This window comes from Callospermophilus lateralis, chromosome 15 (genome assembly GCF_048772815.1).
Source record: "Callospermophilus lateralis isolate mCalLat2 chromosome 15, mCalLat2.hap1, whole genome shotgun sequence".
Classification (NCBI taxonomy): domain Eukaryota; kingdom Metazoa; phylum Chordata; class Mammalia; order Rodentia; family Sciuridae; genus Callospermophilus; species Callospermophilus lateralis.
The window spans coordinates 45,186,929-45,212,960 of record NC_135319.1 but is presented as its reverse complement, the minus strand read 5'-3'; the positions used below and the strand labels follow the sequence as shown (position 1 = coordinate 45,212,960).

Sequence of the window (26,032 nt, the reverse complement as noted above, 5' to 3'; positions counted from 1 at the left end):
TTAGTGTTGAGGATTGAACCCAGGGCCTTATGTTAGGCAAACACTCTGCGACTAAGCTGTAGCCTGAGCCCTGAAATTTTTTAGTTGTAGGGAAATATACACTACTAAATAATACTAAAGAAGCTAGATCATTTTTACCAAACCAACCAGTATATGATGTTTTAAAAAACATTTTATGTGTTTATTCTTAGTTCTCTAACCATGATCTTTTAAAAAATTGTAATGAGGAGCTGAGCTTGTAGCTCAGTGGTAGAGCACTTACCTAGCATGTATGAGGCACTGGGTTCAGTTCTTAGCACCACATATAAATAAATAAACAAACAAACAAATAAATATCCATTGACAACTTAAAACTATTTTAAAAAATTGTAATGAAATATTCATAACACAAAATTTACCATTTTTAAACCTTTTTTAAGTATACAATTCACTGGCGTTAAATATATTTATGTTATTGTGTTACCATTACCACTGTCCACCTTAGAACTTTTTTCTTCTTGCCAAACAAAATTTCATGTTTCAGTATTGTAAGTACCTCTCACAGCATGAGGAAAGTTAATACTGTGCTTTATTCTACCTTTCTCATTAAACAGTAACTCCCTAACCTCTTTTCTTTCAACCCTCAGAAACCACCATGCAACTTTTTTTTTTTTTTTAATTTATTTTATTTATTTATGTGGTGCTGAGGATTGAACCCAGAGCCCTATGTATGCTGGGCAAGCATGCTACCACTGAGCCACAACCCCAGCCCAACACCATGCAACTTTCTATTCCTATGTTTCACTGTGCTAGCCATGAGTGGAATCATAAAAATATTTGATCTTTTGTGACTGGCTTTTTTCACTTAGCTTAGTGTCTTCATGATTCAGAAATTTCTCCCTTTTAAAGGCTAAATAATATTCTATCATATCTTTTTTAAAAAATATTTTCAGATGTTGATGGACCTTTATTTTATTCATTTATTTATATGGGGTGCTGAGAATTGAACTCAGTGCCTCACATGTGCTAGGCAAGCACTCTACCACTGAGCCACAACTCCAGCCTCAATTTTCTATCTCATCTATTTACTACTTTTTCCTATCTGTCTTTGCAAATGTGGCTTATTTCTACCTTTTGACAATTGTGAATAATGCTGCTGCAAAGATGGGTATACAATCTGTTCAGGTTCCTACTTTTCACTTTTTTCTTATTTACCAAGAAGTACAATTACTGAGTGATGTAATGCTATGGCTCTTTTGATTGTGGGGGAATCACCATACTGTTTTCCATTGCAGTTGCATCATTTTACATTGTCACCAGTGATGAATAATGGTTCCCATTTGTTAACATCCTCTCCAACACTTATTACATTCTTTGTTTGTGATAGGAATCATTCTATTATCAAATGGCTTATTCTATCATAGCCATTCTGTTTTTTAAATGACTAATATACTTGGAATAATAGATAACATGAGTATCACACTTACCCAGTATTTTACAGAACAGTTAATCAGACTTCCATTGGGTACTGCTAACCCTGGTATGAATGTCAGCTATAAAATGTCAGTCACTAGGTGTTTCCTCCTTCCCCACATTTTGATTTTTAAGAACTTATGATTAGCCAGGTGTGGTGGCACACGCCTGTAATCCCAGCAGCTCAGGAGGCTGAGACAGGAGAATTGTGAATTCAGAGACAGCCTCAGCAACAGCGAGGCGCTAAGCAACTCAGTGAGACCCTGTCTTTAAATAAAATACAAAAAATGGCTGGGGACATGGCTCAGTTGTTGAGTGCCCCTAAATTCAATCCCCAGTGCCACACACACAAAAAAATTTACGAGCATTAAGAATTACAGTAAATACTAGGGGTTTTTGACTAATTTTTTTTTCCTAACCTATCATTTCTTATGCAGATCGACCTTGTACAAATAAAACAGATGTTCACTCAGATGTATCAGAAGACCCTGGGCACAATGATTGCGAGTGACACAAGTGGAGATTACCGAAAGCTGCTTCTGGCCATTGTGGGTCAGTAGAAGGGATTTTTTTTTTTTTTTTTTAAAGGAATGAAGCTATTCATAGCTCATCCTTTAGAACAATGACTGACCCGCATGCAGCAGTATCAACTACCACTTAACCAAAACAGCTTTTTACCAAGGACTGTCAGGGTAATGTGCTCAGTTTGCACATGTTGTTGTTGCCTTAAATCTAATGTTATCTTTTCATTCTGTGTATAAAGTAAAGCCATATCACAATGATGTAATAATTTTGCAATGTTTGTAAAGCTTCATTCTCAATGCTTTTATTCTAATCAGGATTTCAAATTGAATAAAAATCACAGCAATATTTACATGTGTAATCGTGAGTACATGTTTTAAAAGATTTCTCATTGGACCGGGGACATATCTCAGTGTTATAGCAGTTGCTGGGTGTGTGAGGACGTGAGTTCAATCCCCAGTTCTGCAACAACAAAAACTCATCACCTCAATCTAGTTAAAAAAAAAAAAATGAGAAAATACTATTTTATAAAAGTAATGCTGGTTTGGCTTGACTTCAGAACATGATTGTGATAAAGGAATATAAATAATGATGTATCCACACAACCCACAGCTAGTAATAACTGGTTATTTCCCTCCTTCCCTCTGCCTTGTGCATGCTCAGCAAGTGCTCTACATCCCTTTCCCTTTAAAAATAAATTTATTTTGAAATGGTTTTGCCAAGTTGCCAAATCTGGCTTTGAACTGGTTATTCTGCCTTAGCTTCTCAAGTATTTGGGAATGTGGGCATGTACCACTGTGCTTGGCTTACTAACTCTTTGTTTTCTAACATCTTAGTCTTTTCAGCATAAATAGAAAAAAAAAAAGAGAGAGAGAGAGACTTTGCTTTAGCTAAGTTTGTATTATATTTCCATTTAAAAAAAAATAGATTTATGGGGGCTGGGCTCAGTGATAGAGCGCTTACTGTACACGGGTGAGGCACTGAGTTTGATCCTCAGTACCACATAAAAATAAATAAATAGATATTTGTGTCCATCTACAGCTAAAAAAATATTTTTAAAAAATAGATTTATTTTGTTTATTTAGTTTTTTTTTTTTTAATGTGGTGCTGGGATGTGATTCTGCAACCTGTACACTTGGAAAAATGAGAATTCATACCCCATTTGATTCAAATGTATGATATGTCAAGATCATTGTATTGTCATGAGCAACTAATAAACAATTAATTAATTAATTAAAAAATAGATTTAAATGTTGGTAGGGGGTACTTGGGATTGAACCCAGGAGCATTCTGCCTTGAGCTACATACTCATCTTTTTAAATTTTTATTTTGAGACTGGGTCCCACCTCCTCAGTCTTCTTGGTAGTTGGGATGACAGACGTGCACCACCTTCCCCAGCTTAAAATCAGTATGATGTTCGCCAAATGAGAACAATTTACCTGAAATCTGAGCAGAGATTTCTACAATCTTCAAATTGGTAAATTTGGAGATTATAGAGTTTTGCTGGTGTTCTTAAGATTCCTTTCCATCCTAAAGCTGATTATTATAAACTATTTCCCTGCTATGGGATAGTGGGAGTTCCCTATTGCAGACCACACAGCACTGAAAGTAGTGAGTTCTTCAAACCTGGTATTGTAAACTGATGGGACTACGTGTAAGATGGTAAATATTGTTATGCCTCCAAGGCTGTTAGGAGCTGAGTAGGAGCGAAAGAAGGTTGCCTCCTCCTCTTCAGATCCCCAGTATCATTACCCTAACTTTTTATTGGGCAGGACATCAGATTGTTTCTGTATTCCTATGGGATTCCACAGGATATGGAAGAAAGGCAAGGATCACTTTATATGTTCAATACTCAAAGTAAAATAAATCATTTTTAATTTATATAAATCACTATCTTCACCTTTTTTACCCTAAGCTTTGTTTCTTAGCACTTTACTAGCTATCCAATGTACAATAGGGTGGAGGATGTATTTGTTGCCTTTCTAGGTAATAAAGTCTAATAACAACTGTTTTATGGCCTTTCCTCTCATAATCATTTTTCTGTTATCTTTCTGAAATTACATTTTAGGTATCAACTGTCATTTTTGCTTAACTACCAAACAACCATACCATCTTATTTTAAGTTAGCATTTGTAAAAGTCTTTGAAATTCTGATTTTACTAATTTATAAATTTGATTGATAGGAAACTACTTCCATGAAAAGTGATTAATAAAAATTCCCAAAAGACAACTTTAATTTTAAGATAAATAACTAAATAATCAATTTGGTTCCATGATTTTTCAGAAACAATGGAAATTGTAAATTTCTTTTTTTAAAAATTCAGCTCTTTTGACCTAGAAGGGTAATTTGTATCTTATTTTGCATGATTGGTGTTCTGTATTCAAAATATTTAACTCTCTACAGACCAGTTTTACCTATGACAACTTTTTAAAATGGAGTCAAATGTTTATATATTTAAAATACACATCTTACTTTTCCCACTTTTTTAAATTGAGGTATTTTTTTATTGGCATGCTTCACTTAGTAACTTGTTGCCTGAGTTCATAGTTCATATTTTTATTGAATAAAAAAATGTACATATTTAAGGTACACATTATGGTGTTTTGATATGCCTTGTGAGTGATTCCCACAATCAGGTTCAAACTAATATCTGTCACCTGCCACATTTAACCAGTTTTTTTTGTATGTGTAGTGAGGACACTTAAGATCTACCTTAGCGAATTTCAAGTGTGCAAAACATAATTAACTATAGTCACCATGCTGAACATTAGATCTCCAGAATTTATAACTGAAAGTTTGTACCCTTTGACCAATATGTCCCTATTTCTCTACCCCACCCCTAACAACTACCATCTACTGTTTCTCTGAGTTCTATTATTTTAGATTCCACATTTTAAAAATATGCAATATTTGTCTTTGGCTTATTTTACTTAGTATACCTGTCACACAAGTTTATAGTTAATCCCTGTTGCAAATGGCAGATTTCCTTTTTTTGAATAATGCTCCATAGTATATGTAGACCAGGATTTCTTTATCCATTTGTCCATTGGTGGACATGGGTTATTTCTATATCTTTTTCTTTTATATTTTTTTTAGTTGTTGATAGATCTTTATTTTTTATTTATTTATATCTGGTGCTGAGAATTGAACCCAGTGCCTCACACATGCCAGGCAAGTGTGCTACTGCTGAGCCACAGCCCTAGCCCCTGTTTCTATATCTTGGTTATTGTGAATAGTGCTGCAGTGAATATGAGATTGTGGATATTTCTTCAAGATACTTTATATTTGGTGCCCTTCAGTTATATATGCAAAAATGGTATTTCTGGATTTTAAGTAGTTAATATTTTGAGGAACATCCATACTATTTTCCATAACAGCTGTACCAGTTTACATTTTCAGCAACAGTATAAAAGGGTTTCCTTATGCCTGTGATCCCAGTGGCTCAGGAGGCTGAGGCAGGAGGATCATGAGTTCAAAGGCAGCCTCAGCAATGGCAAAGTGCTGAGCAACTTAGTGAGATCCTGTTTCTAAATAAAATACAAATAGGGCTGGGGATGTGGCTCAGTGGTTGAGGTTCAATCCTCCAAAAAAAAAAAAAAAAAAAAAAAAAAGGATTCCCTTTTTCTCACATCCATGCCAATATTTATTATGTCCTTTTTTTCTGATAATAGCCAACTTAAGTATTATGAGGTAGTGTCTTCATGGTTCTGATTTACATTTCCCTAATGATTAGTGATGTGAAGCAACTTTTCATGTGCCTGTAAGTCATTTGTATGGCATCTTTGGAAGAATGTTTATTGAGGTCCTTTGCCCATTTTTAATAGGGTTTTTGCTGTTGAGTTTTAAGAGTTCTTAGTGTATTATAGATATTAACCCCTTGTCAGATATGATTTGCAGATACTTTGTCCCATTATGCTTTTTGTTGATTTTTTGCTGTGCAGAAGCTTTTTGGTTTGATGTGTAGTTCCACTTGTTTGCTTTTGGTATCTATCTAAACAATCATTGCCAACACTAGTATCAAGAAGCATATTCTTTTTTTTTTAAGTTGTAGTTGGACATAATACCTTTATTTTTTCCAGTACATAAACATGCCACAGCTGCAGACAGCTAAGGATCAAATCCAGGGCCTCACACGTGGTAGGTGAACACTCTACCACTAAGCCAAAACCCCAGTCCCAAGAAGCATATTCTTTATATGTTTTATATTATGTACAATAGTGTGGAGGATGTATTTGTTGGCTTTCTTATTTATTTATTTTTGGTGCTGGGGTTTAAATCTCTATTTTCAGAGTTTACTTTTGTATATGATGTAAGATAATGGTCTAATTTCATGATTTTGCATAATACATCACTTTTATGTCTACCATAATTCTGAAGATCTTTATTGACCCTTGATGATTTAAAAAAATTGGTTATGAAAGACATTAAAATTAGTTGCAATTTAGGCATGTTCCAAGAAAGTGAGGTTTAATATACCTTAGATGCTCAATGTATGAGTGAATGAATATTAAAGTGTCTCTGTGGGAGAACTGAATGCTAGCCCCTAGTCTAGGAGATGAGTTAGTGGGACAGCAGAATGACTTCAAAACCCAATGATTTAACCCTGAGACTAAGCAGTTATTTGTTATATTGAGCATTACACTAGGTCTCAAGAGAAAAGGCAAAGGAAAGAGTTTGTAAGTTAGTGGGAATTCTAAACAAATTAGTACGAAAAAATTATAAATGTTAGAATGAATAGTGAATATCAATTATTTTTCAACAACTTTTTTTTGTCATGGGGGTCTTGTGTTGCCTAGCTAGCCTCCAATTTGGAATCCTCCTGTTTCAGCTTCCCAAGTAGCTAGGATTAGAGGCCCATACCGCCAGGCCTGACAACATTTGTGTGTGTGTGTGTGTGTGTGTGTGTGTGTGTGTATAAATACTAAGACGAATGATGAATTCAAGGTGAAATAAGATACAAGCTGTTCATAAGAAGACAGACCTATATACAGTTGTAAAACAAGGCAAAAGCAAGATATGTAGTTTTAGTACTTATATTTAGGTCTTTGGTGTATTTATGAATTTATTTTTGTGTCTGGTGTAATAGGTCCAACTTCATTCTTTACATAACTGTATATCCAGTTTTTCCAGTACCATTTATTGAAAAGACTATTCTTTTCCTCATTGGATTGTCTTGGCAATCTTGCAAGAAATAAGTTGACTATAAATATATGGTCTGGTTCAGTGGTGCACACCTGTAATCTTAGTGATGCAGGAAGTTGAGGCAGGAGGCTCATAAGTTCCAGGCCATTCTGGGCAAATTTAGTGAGACCCTGCTTCAAAAGAGGGTTTGGGAGGGCTTGAGTTGTGGCTCAGTGGTAAAGTGCTCACTTAGCACATGCGAGGCCCTGGATTTGATCCTCAGCACCACATATAAATAAATAAAATAAAGGTATTGTGTCCAACTACACCTAAAAAATATATATATTTTAAAGGGCTGGGGATGTAACTCAGTGGTGGATCTCTCTGGGTTAAATCCCTAGTACCACCACTACCAAAAATATTTGCTCTTCCTATCAGAAATTAATACACAAGGGGGAAAAATGAATACAAAGTGGCCACTGCTAAGTACCATTGGAAATAACTGTAAATTTGAAAGTTGAAGACGATTAATCTCGTCACTATGCAGGTCTAGATTCTGATGCTCCTTGCTGCAGTAATGTGCCTAGTGACATCTGGAATATGATTTGGGGCCTAAACAGCCTCAAACTCTGCGAAGATGAGTTTCAGACAGAAGTTGGAGACAAGTTCTTTTGTTTCTGGGAGAAGATTATTAGAAGATGCCCTGCCTAAAAACTTGCAGAGCAGCACAGCATCACCTCTTAAGGCAATGAAAGAAGAGGCAGTGGTGGAAGGCATTGCCTTGAACTGGCAGTGGGCATGTACAGAGCAAGAAGTTGAGCATCTGCCTGCAGAGCAAGCAGGCCAGGCCCCCAGCCACTTGCCCACCTCATTAAGAAACTGGTCTCTGCACAACAGCCCCATCAGCTCTTCACCTCAGTAAGCCCATCTCCACTGCAACTGCTTCATAGTGATTTCCAGAAGAATTCTTCACCATATTCTTGGCCCTAACTCTAGTTTATTGTCATGCCCAAGTGGGATGGCTGTCTTACTGCATATTCACCCATAGTCCTCTGGGAAAAAATGAAATGTCTTATTCAATAGTACCATGGTTTTATGTTTTTTATTTGTGTGTGTTCCTAGGAATTACACCCAGGGACTTTGAAATACTAAACACAGTGCTGTAACATTGAGCTACAGCCCAAGGTTTTTAAGGACTTTTATTACCTACAACCCTACAACTTTATAGCTTTTGTGTTTTATTAGTATAAATAAGACTTATTTTAAAGTATGATTCTGGTAAATCAATATCCTAAGCAAGAAATTTTCCATGGACAGGTGGGTGTGTGTATGAGCGTTTTTTTTAAAAAATATTTTTTAGTTATAGGTGGACAAAATATCTTTATTTTTATGTGGTGCTGAAGATGGAACCCAATGCCTCACACATGGTAGGCGAGCACTATTCCTCTGAGCCCCAGCCCCAGCCCCATGTTTGTTTTTTTTTTTTTTTTGATATTTATTTTTTAGTTGTAGTTGAACACAATATCTTTAATTAATTTATTTATTTTTATGTGGTGCTGAGGATCGAACCCAGGGCCTCACCCATGCTAGGTGAGCGCTCTACCACTGAGCTACAACCCCAGCCCTGTATGAGCATTTTAATGATTTTGAAATTTCAAATGCATAGCATTTGAAAATTGTACAAGGAACTTGGTCCCTTTCACCCAGATTTCCAAATAATAGTTTATTACATTTACTCTTTTGCTCACTGTGGGTATGTTTGCATGCATGTGTGTGCAAACTATCTCTTGTTAATGATCTTTTTCTGGATCTTCTGAAGGCCAAGAAAGCAATCCAAAAACATGTCTCAGTACTTCTAAACATTTCGCTGTATATTCCCCTAAACAAGGACATTCTCCTTCATAACATCAAACAACCTTCCACTGGAGGAAATCAATAGTGCTACAAGGCTACCATCCAATCTATGGAGTCTGTCCACATTTTGTCCATGTTTTTTTTTTTTTTTTTTTAATTTGTTTTTTTTTTTGAGTCATTAAGTTTTGTTTTTTTTTTTAATTGGTTATTCAAAACATTACAAAGATTGTTTTTGTTTTCGTACTAGGGATTGAATCCAGGGATACTCGACCACTGACCCACATTCCCAGCCTTATTTTGTATTTTCACGTAGAGATGGGGTTTCACCATGTTGCTTAGCACTTCACTTTTGCTAAGGCTGGCTTTGAACTTGTGATGTTCCTGCCTCAGCCTCCCCAGCCACTGGGATTACAGGTTTGCGCCACCGCACCTGACTGATTCATGTCTTAACGATGTCTTTTTTCCTTTATGGTCCAGAATGCTATACAGCAATACATGTTGCTTTTCGCTGTATGTTTCATCGGAATCTTCATTTGGAGAAGTTTCATCTTTCATTTCTGACAGTGTTAGAGTATAGGCCTTGATCTGAGAATGTACCTCAGTGGCAGAACCCTTACCTAGCAAACATGACCTCTATCCCCAGTTCTGACAGGGTTGGGTAATAAAACCTCCATAAACAATCTTTGTAATGTTTTGAATAACCAATAAAAAAAAAAACTTAATGACTCAAAAAAAAAAAAAAAACAAATTAAAAAAAAAAAAAGGCCTTGAGCTGAGACTACCTCAGTGGCAGAACCCTTACCTAGCATACATGACCTCTATCCTCAGTTCTGACAGGGTTGGGGAAAACAGGTCTATGGGATGACTTACCACCATTCCTAATAGAAGGAATACCATTAAAAAGATGCATTGCTTTTTTCAGTGCATCTCACTCATCAGGAGGCACATGAAGTAGAGTCCTCCCAACACTGGTAATAAAACCTCCATATACTGATTATATGGCTATTCTGATTCATTGTTTTCTCCTATATAACCGGTTAATATTTCATGAGGAAGAATCCCAGGATCTGCCAATGTCCTTTTCCTTATCAAATTTCCACCCATCAGCCTTAGTATTCATTGAAGACTCCTGCAGTATCATCCTTCTTTATAGTGGTTGTCAAATATTCTTTATCATTCTCTCTACACTCCTGGGTTGATATTCTACTGAAAGAATTTTCCTTTCTTTCCATTATTTATGCAATTGTGGATTTGCATATTCCTATTTTGTTCAGTGAGTCCATTATTGTCAATTTTTTGCTTTGATGCTTATATTGCCCATAATTTGGCCAACAGGTGTCCCTTCAAGCTGATTCTCAACACTCCAACATTTTTAAGTTGTATATATGGTAAGATTCATCCATGTTATGTGTAACTGTAGTTCATTCATTTTGACTACTTCTAAGATGCCATTTTGTGAATACCAATTTATTTGTTTTAAATTTTTAAAATTTTTTTAAATTAGTTACACATGACAGTACAATGATCTTGACATCATACGTTTGAATCAAATGGGATATAATTTCTCATTTTTCTGAGTGTACAGGTTGCAGAATTACATTGGTCATACAGTCACATATATACATACAGCAATACTATTGTCTATTTTATTCTACTACCCTTCCTATCCCCCCTTCTCCCCTTCCCTCCCATCACTTCTCTCTACCCAATCTAATGTGACACATTTCTTCCCTGACCCTCACATCATCATACATGTAATCTGTATAAAGATGAGGGTCTCCTTCCATCTTCAGATCCAATCCTCCACTGGTGGATACTTTTAGGTTTTGTTGTTGTTTTAGTATTTATTTTTTAGTTGTAGTTGGACAGAATACCTTTGATTTATTTATTTATATGTGGTGCTGAGGATCCAAACCAGGGCCTCCCACGCGCTAGGAGAGCACTCTACCACTGAGCCACAACCCCAGCCCACTTTAATTGTTGTTACTATCATATTTTTCTTTTTCAGCTCTCTAATGTTGAATTTCAAATGTATTAAAAACTTGCATTAGCATTATTTACTTTGTCTGTTTATTGTACAAATACCAAGCACCTAGAAGCAGAACCATTTACATTCATCAGCAGTCAGGCTTTTAAAATAGTGTCTTATCTGTATTGACCCCAGAGAAAGATTAAAATGATCTGTTTATCTACATAGTGTCTGTGTTGCGCAGGCCGCCCTCAAATTCTCCTTCCTCTGTCTCTGCAGCAGCTGGGGCTATTGGTGCCGGCCACTGCGCCTGGCCAAAAACGCTCCACTTTTTTTTTTTTTGTACCAAGGATTGAACTCAGGGGAACTTAACCACTGAACTACATCCAGCCTTTTTTATATTTTATTAGAGACAGGATCTCACTGAGTTGTTTAGGGCCTTGCTAAATTGCGGAGGCAATTTGAACTGCCTGGGATTGCAGGCTTCTGCCACCACGCCCGCCTCCAAACAAATAGAGACAAATAAAGTCTTTATTTAATAAAGACTTTAGCTTTTCGTTTTTCTTCCCAACTTATGGAGGAATACTGAAATAAGAGTCAAGAAATCAAAATCGAAAAGTAGACACCGTGTGTTTAACTAAAACTTCTGTCAAGTTAAATTGGGAGAGGACCGGATTAGCTAGAGCGCTGAGCTGGCCTGGGGCGCGGACTGCGGGGCGCAGGCGCAGAAACTCACCTAACATCCCTCTCCCTGCTTTCTGGTCTGAAAACTTATCGCGAGCCTTGGAATAAGCTTGTGGCGGTTGCAGAAAATGAGTTCTCGCGACAGTTACTTGGTTGCTATAGTGAAAAACTTAATCAGAACGGCGGCAGGTAAGAATTATTCCTCTGCAGATAACCCTCTCTTCACGACTTTCACGTCCTGGCCGTGTACCATACTACACCCGGTCACCCCAATCTTCTCCCTCCGCTAAGGCCAGGCTTAAAATTCGGTACAGACCGAAACTCTACCGACCCCCCAAGAACGGACTCTCGCGTCACCGCAGCACCCCCTCCCGGGGGCGGGCGAAGGTCGCGTTGCAGCTCGGCTGGAGATTGACCCTTAACGCCCACTGCGCGGGTTCCCAGACTAGAACCAGTCACAGCGCTTCCTTCGTCTCACCTGTTTCCAATTCAGCCCTTGCCTTGCAGATTCTGATCAGATGACAAAAAATGGGTGACTTGTTGGGGGCAACAAGAGCCTAGGCCCACTTCACCTGACCACAACTTGTAATTAGTCCGATTTTTTTCCTTCATTATTCGGATATGCCGCGAAAGATACCTTGTGTACCAAGCATGTAGCCAGGCACTCAGGTTCTGAATGTAACTAAGGTTGCTTGTCTTCAAGAGTGTAATTGAGCTTTCAAAAAAAGCTGGGCATATTAATAATGCCATTCGTGCTGTGCCTCATAGGGTAAACAGTTTTATTGTTTTACGGAATATTCACAACAAAGGTGAAACAAATAGCAAGATATACATTTTACAGAAAGTGAAAACTAAGACCCAAAGAAGTTACGCATTTGCCCAGGGTCATGTAGTTATTAAGTAAGAAAGATCTTTTAAATCTCCAGTCCTGCGGTGGGGTTGTAGCTCAGTGGTAGCGCTTGCTTAGCTTGTGTGAGGCCCCAGTCCTCATAAACAAGACAGCTTGTGATACATGTCACAAGAAATGTATAAAGTGCTAAAATAGTGGGGACAGCGGAACGTTAGAGTTGGAGGCATTTGAGCCATTTTTGTCAATATAGAGTTGGAATGAGGGAAAAAAGAGGGGTAGTTCCAGAGGAAGAAAAGAGGCAAAGGTACAAATGACTAAGCGCAGGTAATCTTTGAAAAGGACTAGGCCAGAGCATAGGCTAGGTGAGGGGACTTTGGTACTGCTGGAGCCTAGAGGGCTTTGAATATAATGTCACAGTTTTATTTGGTAGATGAGAGGATACAAGTGATATCATTAGATATTAGATCTGTACTTTAATATGGTATTTATCTGCTTGTCTTTTTTTTTTTTTTTTGTGGCCATGGGGTACCAGGAATTGAATTCAGGGCACTTGACCACATCTGGAGCCACAATTTTGTATTTTATTTATAGACAGGACCTCACTGAGTTGCTTAGCTCCTCACTGTTGCAGAGGCTGGCTTTGAACTCATGATCCTCCTCCCTTAGCCTCCCCAGCTCCTGAGATTACAGGTGTGTGCTACTATGCCCATCTCTGTTTGTCTCTTTGATCTCATTTTCTCTGTATTATTCAGTGGTACAAGCTACTGAGCTACTTGACTAACTTACTTTCTTTCTTTCTTCCTTCCTTTCCCTCTGAATCTTTTACAGTCTTCTTTCTGCTTGGAACATCCTTCATTTTTGTCTGTTCTTTTAGTTCCAGGTCACCTCCTACAAGGAGATTTTCCTGGCATGCACACTCATGCATATACTTTCAAATCCAGCTAGGTTCCAGCTTCAGCACTTTCTTTCTGTATGATGGGCTGCTAAATAACAAACTTGTCTGAAGCTCAGTTTCTTGTTCTCTAAAATGGCAATTTAAGAGTCACTTGGAAGAATGGATACATATAAGATAACATATGTAATGCCCTTGGCACATTTGGCATATAGTAGGCCATAATCAACAGTTAGTTTCCACCTGTAATCCTAGCAGCTTGGAAGGCCGAGGCAGGAAGATCACAAGTTCAAAGTCAGCCTCAGCAACTAAATGAGACCCTAAGCAGTTTAGTGAGACCCTGTCTGAAAGTAAGAAATTAAAAGCTGGGAATGTGACTTAGTGGCTATGTGCCCCTAAGTCAACTCCCAGAACCCCCCACCTCCCAAAAAAAAAAAACACAGTTAATTTCCTTCCTCCTTTCCTCACCTATGTCCCCTTCCCCCACTTTACTGTTCTTTTGTCACAGCATCCATTACACAGACTATAAAACTCTTAGCCTATTTATGTCTCTCCTTCTCACTAGATCTTAAATTCCTTGTTTGCTCAATTAATGATTTTGACAGAAATGGAATGGAATAGAATTTTTATAAAATGGAGTCAGAGACACCAGTTAAGAGGCTTTTGTTATAGTCTAGCAGAAGGGAAACTAAGTTTTAATTTATATGGTACTATTATAAAAGAAAGAAAGGGACTAATACAAAATGGCATTTTAAATGTATACTTAATAAGGAAATTGCCGATGCCACTTAGGCCCTGAAAGAGCCCAGAGATGTGATTTTGAACAAATGATCTGAAACTTTAGGCAACTGGAAAAATGAGGGAGTAGCTAGGAAGAGAGAGAATAATTGTAACATCTGAAGGGTGCAAGGAGTCCTATATTGTTTTTATCACCAGCCCTAGATAAACTTGGCATCGTATGTTCTTAGCAAATGTTTGAATTGCATAAATAAGCTCCTCCTTGAATAGAAAACATGACCTTAAAAAAAAAAACTGATGTACAATCTGCTTTTGAAATTATGTCCTTAGTATTATAAAATAATTAAAAATATATATCTGGCTAGAGACATGTCAGGATCTTTTCCAAAGGATTATCATTTTATGATAGGGTATATTTCTTGCTCTCAAAGTACATTTTTGTAAAACAGAAATAAATCTTTGAGATGGCTTTACAGATTGAAAAAAAATTACCAAAGAACATTGTGAAGAATGTGGGGAATGGGAGATGGGGAGATAGTGTACCTACTCTCTGTTTCATGATAATTTGTACATTATACATTAGTTGTATGTATAAAGAATATTTTAAACACTAACCAGTGGAATTACGATTGTGACCAGCTTCCCTGAAGCACTTCTTATCCAGCCTTGAAAGTTAGGAAGGGGAAAACAGAAGGCTAGACTATGGCATATTCTTAGGTTCTCCCCTGGTACAGTTCATGATGTAATGAGGGGACAGTTTCATTTATTTTCTTTACAGAGACCAAAGGAGAACAGAAGAACTTTGCCCAATTACTGATATGGAACAGGTGCCAACAGGAGGTAGACTGGTGCAGATCACTGTGACAGATGGATATGATTTGGTAAAGTTTCTTTTGGAAATGTGCAAAGTCCCTAGTTGGGGAGTATCAAGGGAGGAATGGAGTTTTTTTTTTTTTTTTTTTTAGATGTTGATGAAACTTTATTTTATTCATTTATTTATATGCGGTGCTGAGAATTGTACCAAGTGCCTCACATATGCTAGGCAAGCGCTCTACCACAGAGCTACAACCCTAGCTCAGGAATGGAGTTTTTGTGTCATTTTGTACCTCCAAACTCCCTCCCTTTGCATAGCAATTTCATCCTCGGTGTTTCTTATTTGTAATCTATAATCAGCAAGTCACATTACATTACTATGTGTCTAAAATACCTAGCTCAGTGGTAAAGTGCTTGCCTGGCATATGTGAGGCACTGGGTTCAATCCTTAGCACCACATAAAAATAAGTAAAAATACTGTGTGTTCATTTACAACTAAATATTTTAAAAAATAAAATAATATACCTGGCAATTTGAGTACTAAATTTAGCAGAGTTGAATCAAGATTAGCTTTAGTTTTTGTGGATAGCAGTTCATATATTAATTTTTCCCCTTTATTTTGAGAAGGATCTGAATTCTGAGTTTCATTTGTGATTAATTTCATTTGGTGAATTTAAATAATAAAACCACAGTTACTGCTTAAAAGTAGGAGAATAGACTGGGCTTGGTGGCTCACACTTCTAATCCCAGCCACTTGGGAGCCGGAGGCAAAAGAATTGCAAGTTGGAGGCCAGCCTGAGCAATTTAGTGAGACCCTGTTTCAACATAAGGTTTAAAAAACAAGTTTGGGATATAGCTTAATGGTAGAGCCTAGCATTTGTGGGACTATGGGTTCAATCCCCAGTACTGAAAACAAAATTAAGAGAATAATGAAAAAATATTCAGGATTATGAACTTTAAAAAGCTTGTTCCAAAAGAAGATATAATTAGTAAACTCCACTTGTTTTAAAATGTGTGTATAAAAATGTATATTTACAGCAAAATACTAAAATATACTAATGTATTAATAATGCTTACATGTTAGAGTAAGATTATAGGCAATTCATTTTCCTCTGATTTTCTCATTTTGCCAATGTTGGTGATTGAACCCAGGCCTTCTGCATACTAAGCAAGTGCTCTATTACTAAGCCACATTGCCAGCCCCCCACAATATACTTTTAAAGTCAGACAAAACACAATAAATGTTATATTAAAAAACTTTAATATAAGCTGGGGCTGGGGCTCAGTGGTAGAGCACTTGCCTACCATACATGAGGCACTGAATTCAATCCTCAGCACCACATAAAAATAAACAAAATAAAGGCATTCTGTCCATCTACAACTACAAAAAAATTTTAAAACTTTAATAATGATATTTAAATGGAATATTACATTTAGCTATAAATAAATTTGTTTATAATGATTTTCTGCTTTCCCTGTTTTTGTGATATAGCTTGTTAGGGAAAAGAAGAAGAAAAGAAAATGCTATTTATCTTAAGTCAAAATGGGTTGTCAGATGTGTAGGAAATGTCTCTGTTTGAATTTAATTATAAAGTGATGTTTCTGCCAACAGAAAGGTTACAAAGGAGATACTCCAGTTACTTTTGTTCGAGCAGAATTCAATCAGGTGACTCTGGGAGACTCTGCAAAAATTACTGTCTCTTCAGAGGGAACTGCAAAATACAACTTCACTAGCAGTTTTGAGTTCAATCCTGAAGGAGGAATCACTTTGAATGACCTCGCTCACAATCCTATATTCTGTAAGTCCTTGTGATTCTAAAAAATGTTAGTTATATGAGTATTATATGAGAAGATTCTGAGATGCCTAATAGATGACAGTTGAATATGCCTTATCCCCTGACTTTAAGAATAATGAAGTATACTTTGAGTCCTGTCTGATTTGGCAACAGTCACCAGGACCTATTAATTTAATCAATTTTAATCAAAAACCTTTGACATTTGCCTGAATTTTGCAGTCTTTATCCTCTGCATAGAGTTGGGATTCCCTCTCCTTTGTATTCCTTTATTTAAGGTTGCCAAACTTAGAAAAAATGGGGGAAAAAAGCAAAATATGTGTCATTATTCATTGTTTATTTGAAATTTAAATTTAACTGGGCATCCTATATTTTATCAGGCACCTATATCTGTTCTTTTGTATACTCACCATGTAGTGTAGCCATTATTCATTTGCCTTTCTTGCTAGAGTAGGTGCTTTTGATTGAACTATCAAGATTGAACTCTCGGGCTGGGGATGTGGCTCAAGCGGTAGCGCGCTCGCCTGGCATGCGTGCGGCCCGGGTTCGATCCTCAGCACCACATACAAGCAAAGATGTTGTATCCGCCGATAACTAAAAAACAAATATTAAAAATTCTCTCTCTCTCTCTCTCCCCTCTCTCACTCTTAAAAAAAAAAAAAAGATTGAACTCTCAGTATTTTTAGACTTTCTAGTGCATTCCTTTGTTGAAGGAATGAAATAGAGGGATGGATGGTTAATATATCCTTTCTTCCTTACCTTTATGATTTCAAAATATGCAGTATTGTCCCTGTTGTAATGTGTTGTATCTGTTTACTAGTCTAAAACTTTTTTGGTTTTGTTCTGTTTTAATCTGCTATCTTCTTTCATTTTGTAATTTTTTAATTATACCTCTGGGATGCTTTCTGGAACCCAGATTCCAGGATCCCCAAACTTAGGTGAGAACTGGAAATGTATATAGTATTCTAGATTTTCAGTATTCTGATCCTGTATCTTTCTTTCCATAAGAATCACTTGGGGCTGTGGGACCACATCTTCAGGTCCCCACATCAGAGCACCAAATTCATAATTGTTAGAGAAGGAGTCTAAGAAATCAGTCACCATTTGACCCACACTCTCTCCCAAGTACCTTCTTCTCTCTTTGTTCTGTGTTTCTTTGCTATCCCAAATAGGAGGAGTAATCCTGATTGCATTCTTCACAAGTATGTTGGATGGGAAAAACAGAACTGAATATTCTTTTTGTGCAACCAGAGACACTGGGCACCGTTTGTGCACCCTTGTAATCTTAGTGCCTGGGGAGGTTGAGGAAGGAGGATTCCAAGTTCAAGGACAGCCTTAGCAACTTAGTGAGACGGTGTTTCAAGATTAAAAAAAAAAAAAAAAGAAAAGGACTGGCTATGTGGCTCAGTGGTAAAACACCACTGGGTTTGAAACCCCACCCCCCAAAAAAATGGAAAGAGAGAAAAATACAAAGAAAGGGAAACCCCTTTGTTCACAGAAGCAAAGCAAGAATTAACACCTGGGAAACTTGAACAGCTGCCATTGATGTATAAATGGTGGTAGTGTTGGTGTTGGGGGAGAGGGCAGTACTCTAAAACCTACAGGCTTGTTTTTTTTTTTGTTTGTTTGTTTGTTTTTAAAGAGAGAGAGAGAGAGAGAATGAATTTTAATATTTATGTTTTAGTTTTCGGCCGAACCTGGGCTGCACGCATGCCAGGTGAGCGTGCTACCGCTTGAGCCACATCCCCAGCCCACGGGCTTGGGTTTTAAAGCTCTTACAAGGACAAAAATCTTGGACTGCTATAGATGAAGAATTGAGACTGAGACCACCTCCCTACCACAAGCTAAGACTCCTAAAAAGAACGGTCTAGGGAAAAAATAAATCGGCTCACCATTATCTCTAAAATAGAAATGAGCCTCCCTTAAGAATTAGTAGTTGTAGGCTTGTGCCAGCTATTAAAGAATATATTTTGGAACTGGGGTTATAGTTCAGTGGTAGAGTGCCTAACACATGTGAGGCATTGGGCTTGATTTTCAGTACCACATAAAAATAAAATAAAGGTATTATGTCCATCTAAAACTAAAAAAAAAAAAAATGTTTTATTAAAACACACAGGAACATTTAGGAACACACAAGAAACATACTAAAAACTGGCCACATTATAGGCTGTAAATCAAGTCCTACCAACTACCAAAGAATCTTAGCATATTAATCTTAACAGACTAAGTTTTCTGGCCAAAATACAATAGATAAGAAAATTAGAAATCAATGCAAAGAAGATTTTTTAAAAATCCACATGGAAATTTAAAAACACTCATGAATAATTCATGTGACAAAGAAGAATCATTATAAAAATTGCAAAGCATTGTCAAAACTTGTCGAAGGGCAGGGGTTGTAAGTTGGTGGTAGAGACTTGTTTACCATGCATGAGGCCCAGCACCACAAAACAAAATCCATGAGATATAGTTAATGTGGTAATTAGAAGTACCTTAATAATTTTTAGTGCGTTCATTAGAAATCAGAAAGAATTTAAAACAAAGCTTCTTCTGAGAAGATGGAATAGATGTATTTTTCTATATTCCTCCTACTAAGTACAGCTCAAAATGGCTAATTTATATAAAACAAGTATAAGAGACTCTGAAAGGTAGAAAGAAGAAAGCTTGAAACTGAGGAATGACATAATGGTGAATTCCTTAGATTTTCTTTTTGCCTTATGTATGTCCCGGACTTGGTGCTGGAGAAGTTGGCAAGCTAGAAAAACCAATGGGTATAGATATTTTTTATTTTTTATTTTATTTTATTTTTTTTAGAGAAAGAGAAAATTTTTTAATATTTATTTTTCAGTTTTCGGTGGACACAACATCTTTATTTTATTTTTATATGGTGCTGAGGATCAAACCCGGTGCCCTGCGCGTGCCAGGCGAGCATGTTACAGCTTGAGCCACATCCCCAGCCCCTATAGATATTTTTTAAAAGCCTAATAAAATTTTGCTCTCTCCATTCAAAACACCAGGAAAGGGGAAGCCTAATAAGACAACTTTTAGGCAATAACTGCTTTTTTCCAGCCAAGTACTCCAGGAAAAAATGGCTTTCTTCTCAACCCAAGCTGAGTGGGAAGTCTAGACTACCACCATCACAAAGCAGTAATAAGGTACCCAAATACCCTTGTGGTACCAGAGAAGACCAAATAGGGAGCCAGAACTTCATCTTCTTTGGCAATAGTCTTCTCCCTGTTCCGTCCTGCTCCCCCACCCTCACCTTCGTGATCAGGACCACATTGAGGACCTTGTGCTTATAAACTGTCATTAACAAGGTATCCCTCTACTCTACTGGGGTGATGTCAGAGGAGGCCTAGTACAGGTTCAGAACTTTCATTATCACCTAGGGTTAAAGAGTCCACAACCACTGCACGATCTGTGATAACCAAATAAGGAAGCAGAACTCCTGATTCCTCCTCAGCAGTAATAATGAGCTGCCTCCCTTAGGTGTCAATGGAGGCTGAGTTGGGAACCGAGAATTCTACTCCCACTTAACAGTAAGGAAGCAGCACTTTCTCCCCTTTTTTTCTTGAAACTTAGACAGAGCTAGGTAAAACAAAAGATCCAGAGTTTTTACAAACATCCAGTTTCAGTATGAAATAGAAAAAGTCCAGGTTTCAACTGAAAATCATGTTATCCAAGAACTGGAAGATCTCAAACTGAAATTAAAAGGCAGTCGTAGATGCTAACACCAAGATAACAGATATATTAGAATTGTAAGACAAGGATTTTAAAGAAGCTGTGATCAAAATGCTTCAACGAGGGCTGAGGCTGTAGCTCAATGGTAGAGCACTTGCCTAGCATATGTGAAGCCCTGGGTTCGATCCTCAGCACCACATAAACATAAATAAATAAAGGTATTGTATCCAACTACAACTAAAAATAAAAAATAAAAATATTAAAATGAGCCAGGCATGGTGATATTGGTCAATGCAGCAACACCATTTGACAAAATCCAATACCAATTCACAATAAAGTAATTGGGCTGGGGTTGTGGCTTAGCAGTGGTGCACTTGCCTAGCACAAGCGAGACGCTGAGTTTGATCCTCAGCCCCACATAAAAATAAATAAATAAAGGTATTGTGTCCAACTACAACTAAAAATATATATATATAAAAAATATGAATAGTTTTAACTTTTTTCAACTTGATAAAGACTGAAATTACACTTAATGGTGAAAGAATGAATGATTTCCCAGATCAGGAATAATTCAAGGATGTCTGTTCTCACCATTCTAAATTCAACATGGAATTGGAAGTCCTAGATGATGCAGTGAGATCTGGGAAGAAATACAAGGCTTACAGATCTGAAAAGAAGAAGTAAAAATACTGCTATTTGCGGAGGAAATGATGATCCACGTAGAAAAAAATACCAAGGAATCTACAACACTTAAAAAATAATAAATGAATTAAACAATATCACAGGATAAAAGAATGTGCAAAAATCAGTTATATTTCTGTATACTTGTTATAAACATTGACATCAATATTAAAAATATAATACTATTTTGTAATTGCCTTAAAATTTAGTGTAAAATACATATATAGGCCTTTAAAATTTTTTTTTGTGGTTGTAGATGGACAGATGTCTTTATTTTATTTGTTTATTTTTATGTAGTGCTAAGAATGGAACCCAGTGCCTCACACATGCTAGGCAAGCACTCTGCCACTTAGCTACAGCCCCAGCCTCATGTATAGGACATTTATGTGGAAAACTAGACACTGCTAATACATGAATCATAGAGGATCTAGATAAATTGATATATGGTGTATAAAACTGGAAGACTGTACATATTTAAGGTATTAGTTCTTCCCACATTGATATATGGGTTAAATATCATTCTTCTCAAAAATCCCAGCAAGAATTTTTGTAGATATGGAAAAGATTATTCTTCTTTAAAAAATACTTTTAGTTGTAGATAGACACAATACCCTTATTTTATTTATTTATTTTTATTTGGTGCTGAGGATCAAACCCAATGCCTCATACATACTAGGCAAGTATTCTACCATTGAGCTACAACCCCAGCCCCTGGAGAGGATTATTCTTAAATTTATATGGAAAGGCAGAAGAACTAGAATATCTGGAACAATTTTGGAAAAGAATGAATTGGGATGAATTAGTATCTGTATTTTAAGACATATATCTATAGGAATCAAAGTTGGTATGAGTGGAAAAACAGATACATAGATTAGTAGAATGGAACAGGAAATCCAGAAATAGACCCAAATATGTCCAACTGATTTTTTTTTAAAATGAAAGTGCAAACCCAATTAATTGTAGAAAATGATGCTGGGGCCATTGGACATCTATAGGTAAAGAAATGAACCTCAGTATGTCTCACATATAACACAATAACTAGCTTCAAAATAGGTCACAGAATTAAATGTAAAGCTACAGAACTTTAAGAAAAAAAATCATAGGAGAAAAATCAGGATATAAGGTAAGACAAAGCATTCTTAGACTGAAGAACAAATCATTATCCATAAAAGGAAAAAAAAGAGGAAGAATTGGACTTTGTCATAATTAAAAACTCTTGCTCTTCAAAAGACATTGTTAGGAGGACAGGCTGCAGAGTGAGAGGAAGTATTTGCAAAGCACAAAACAGGAATATCTAGAATTTTAAAAAGTCAACAGTGACACAAAACAATCACAACCCAAACAAACCAGCCAGAAAATAGGCAAAAGACATGAGACATTTCACCAAAGATAAACAGATGGCAATTTAACACATGAAGATATTCAACATCCATCACCAGACAGTGGCGCTCTCCTGTAATCCCAATGACAGGCTGAGGCAGGAGGATTGCAAGTTTGTGGCCAGCAATTTAGTGAAAATGAAAAACAAAAAGGGCTAGGGAGGTAGTTCACTGCTAAAGCACCCCTGGATTCAATCCTCAGTATTGAAAAAAAGAATTCCACATCACTAGCCACTAGAGAGATGCAAATCAAAACCACAGTGGGTTATTACTGCACACCTAACAGAATGGCTTACCTTGAACAAGGATAAAATAAAAGGAAGCTTCCTCTTTGTTAATGGGAGTTTGATAACAATGCCTGAGTCTTCTCAGATAGTGAAAGAGGATCTAATTTTTGAGCTCTTGTATATATAAAAATGGTCACAAAATTTTTAAGTTATAATCTATTTTATTTTTTGCAGTTCTGGGGATCAAACCCAGGGCCTCATGCATACTAAGCACATGTGCTACAAGTGAGCTACATCCCCAGCCATTTGTGACATATTAAAAACCCATCTTTAATAAATTGATGGGCTTAGCCAGGTATGGTGGCACACACCTGTAATCCCATTGGCTCAGGAGTCTGAGACAGGAAAATTGCGAATTCAAAGGCAGCCTCAGCAATGGTGAGGCACTAAGCAACTCAGTGAGACCCTGTCTCTAAAAAAAATACAAAATAGGACTGGGGATGTGGCTCAGTTGTCCAGTTCCCCTGAGTTCAATCCCTAGTACCAAAAAGTATATAAAATAAATTGATGTGCTTAACAACCATAAGAAGATTGAAAACAAATGACTTAAACATTTAATTCAAGAAGCTAGAATAATAATAGGGTAACCCAAAGAAAGTATCTTAAAATTAAGATTAAAAAATAAGAAATAATGAAATGGAAAACAAGAATTAACTAAACAAAAATGCTTCTTAAAAAGACTAACAAATAGACTAACCTTAATTACTAACAAATAGGCAAGATTGAGCCATAGAAGAAGGAGGGAGGGGTGAAAAGGGGAGGAAAGAGAATGAAGTGACACAATGATATTAGGAAGAAAATGGACCATAACTACAAGTAGAAAATCATTTTTAAAATTATAAAAGGATATTCTGCCATTACTTTGGAAAACTTAGATTAATGGACAACATTTTGGAAAATGGAAATGGGGAAAAATTAAAAAGAGGTAGAATTTATTGAGTAAGAGACTAAGAGACATCAGCTAATCAAAGTTGTAGATAAATGGATCTTGATTCAAACAAACTAAAGAAAATGCTGTTGAGGTACAAGTTTGAATAAAAAGAAAGACATACTGTTCTTAGGAATGCTCAACCTTATAAAGATGCCATTTCCCGGTTTATAAATTTATTGTGATCTTTGTAAGACTGCCAACATTTTTTTTTTCTTCCCAGAGATGGGTATTGAACCCAAGACCTTGCATATGCTAGACAAGCACTCTACCATTCTACCAGCCCTATTTTATTTTTAATTTTAGAGTTCTTTTTTTTAAAAAAATTTATAGTTGTCAATGGACCTTTATTTTTAATTTATTTATATGTGGTACTGAGCCCAATGCCTCACACATGCTAGGCAAGGGCTCTACCACTGAGCTACAATCTTAGCCCCTTTTGAGAGTTCTTATAGAAAAAAAGATTCTTTTTTTTTTTAGAAAAAAAAAGATTCTTGATGTAAGAATGATCAGGAAATTCTGAAAAGAAGGGTAATGAGTTATTAGTTCTATATGATAGAATGTAATATACAAACAAAATGGAACATTGTAGTCACAGGCATGTGTAGTCATAAAGCTCACTGGAACAGACTGGAATATCCAGATGTAGTCACTAGTACTTCTGGTAAATTAACATATAATTCAGATAATATGTCAAATCAGTGGGGGGAAAGATCTGTCACTCTCTTTTTGTGATGCAGGGCCTCACACATGCCAGGCAAGCACTTCACTGTTGAACTAGGTATATTCCCATAGGGAGAAAAGATGGATTAAGTAATGAACAGTGCTGGGATATCTGGGGAGTTATCTGGAAAACAAATGTAACTAATCTCAAAATTATGCCAAAATATGCAGCTGGGTATGGTGGCGAATGGCAGTAATCCCAGCGGCTTAGGAGGCTGAGAAAGAAGAGCAAGTTCAGAGCTAGCCTCAGCAACTGCGAGGTGCTAAGCAGCTCAGTGAGACCCTGTCTCTAAATAAAATACAAAATAAGGCTGGAGATGTGGCTCGGTGGTCGAGTACCCCTGAGTTCAATCCCTGGTACCAAAAAAATTTTGCCCAAAAAATTTACAGATGGACAAAATGTGTGAAAAATTAAAGTATGTAGGTACTATAAGAAAACATGGAGTTGAAAAAATAAATCAGAATGGCAAAGCATTTTTAAGTATTTTATAACTATTGCAGCCACAGGGTGGAAGAAAGGGCAGTTTACATAAGTAACTATAAAATACAGGCCACAAACTGGGATGCAATTTATAATTAATTTCTTGACAAAAGGCACATTTCCCTTTATATCAGTAAGAATATCAGCAAGGGGCTGGGATTGTGGCTCAGCGGTAGAGCCTCACTTAGCATGGGCGGGACTCAGGTTCAATCCTCAGCACCACATAAAAATAAAGGCATTGTGTTGTGTCCATCTACACCTAAAAAATAAATTTTAAAAAAAAGAATATCAGCAAGACTCTAATAGAAAAACACAAAACATTGAAAACTACACAGTAAAGAAAACATATCTGGTCCTTAAAAATGTGAAAAATATTTAGTCTCACTTTAATGAGAGAAACACAATTATGCTTAGATGCCATTTCTATCAGGTTATAAAGGTCACAGTTTGTTAGTATATTATATAGACAAATATGTTGTCCAACTCAGATTATTTTTGCTGAAAATGCTGAGGTTGAACCTAAGTTTCTAGGAAACACAGTAATTGAAAACAAATACCATGAAGTAAAAAGATAAATTCAGACAGTGTGATGTTCTCTTTAACTACTGGCCTAGTGCCTTCAACAAGCCAATGTCATAGGAGAAAAGTATGTGGAAAGCAGGAATTTTTTAAATGAAAAGAAACTTAAGAAACTTGACAACCAAATGTAACCATGTGGTCTTTGATTGGATCCTGGTTTGATAAAACTAGCTACAAAATAAATTTGGGGGAATTGGGAAATGCTAAATATAGACTGGACATTAGCTGAATTTTAGGAATCATGTTTAATATTTTATCAAATATTTGCTAGATGTGATAAAAGTATTTCATTTTTTTAATACTTTTATTTTATTTATTTTTATGTGGTGCTGAGGATCAAATCCCTAGGGCCTCACACATGCTAGGCAAGCACTCTACCACTGAGCCACAACCCCAGCTCAAAGTATTTCAGTTTTGTAGGAAAATGTCATGTTGTGGCTTTGTATACATTAGTATTTAGGAGTAAAATGTCACGTTGCATATAATTTATTTGAAGCTATTTCATCAAGCAAGGCAAATATGATGAAAGTATTTTGGCAAACAAAATCATATATAAGGAAGCAAATATGACAACTTTCTAACAATTACTAAATGTAGGTGATGGTTG

The 26,032-nt window shown here is 36.5% G+C and overlaps 2 protein-coding genes across 10 annotated transcripts in view; both read left to right on the top strand.

Annotated features, from left to right (window-relative positions):
* Anxa7 (annexin A7) overlaps positions 1 to 2,326 on the top strand; it is a 31,810-nt gene extending 29,484 nt beyond the window's left edge. For all 5 annotated transcript variants that reach the window (XM_077105348.1, XM_077105347.1, XM_076834396.1 and 2 more), the window contains one exon: positions 1,890 to 2,326. In XM_077105348.1, coding sequence (XP_076961463.1) covers positions 1,890 to 2,012 — 123 coding nt within the window. In that variant the 3' untranslated portion in view covers positions 2,013 to 2,326. The remainder of the gene's footprint in view (positions 1 to 1,889) is intronic.
* A 9,388-nt stretch (positions 2,327 to 11,714) lies between these two features.
* Positions 11,715 to 26,032, top strand: part of Cfap70 (cilia and flagella associated protein 70) — an 88,234-nt gene continuing 73,916 nt past the window's right edge. For 4 of the 5 annotated variants that reach the window (XM_076834230.1, XM_076834227.1, XM_076834229.1 and 1 more), the window contains exons 1-3: positions 11,715 to 11,792; positions 14,862 to 14,964; positions 16,509 to 16,695. In XM_076834230.1, the coding sequence (XP_076690345.1) occupies positions 14,902 to 14,964; positions 16,509 to 16,695 (250 nt within the window). In that variant the 5' untranslated portion in view covers positions 11,715 to 11,792; positions 14,862 to 14,901. Of the gene's footprint in view, positions 11,793 to 14,861; positions 14,965 to 16,508; positions 16,696 to 26,032 lie in introns of those variants that run through there. The other variant, XM_076834231.1, reaches the window with a different exon arrangement.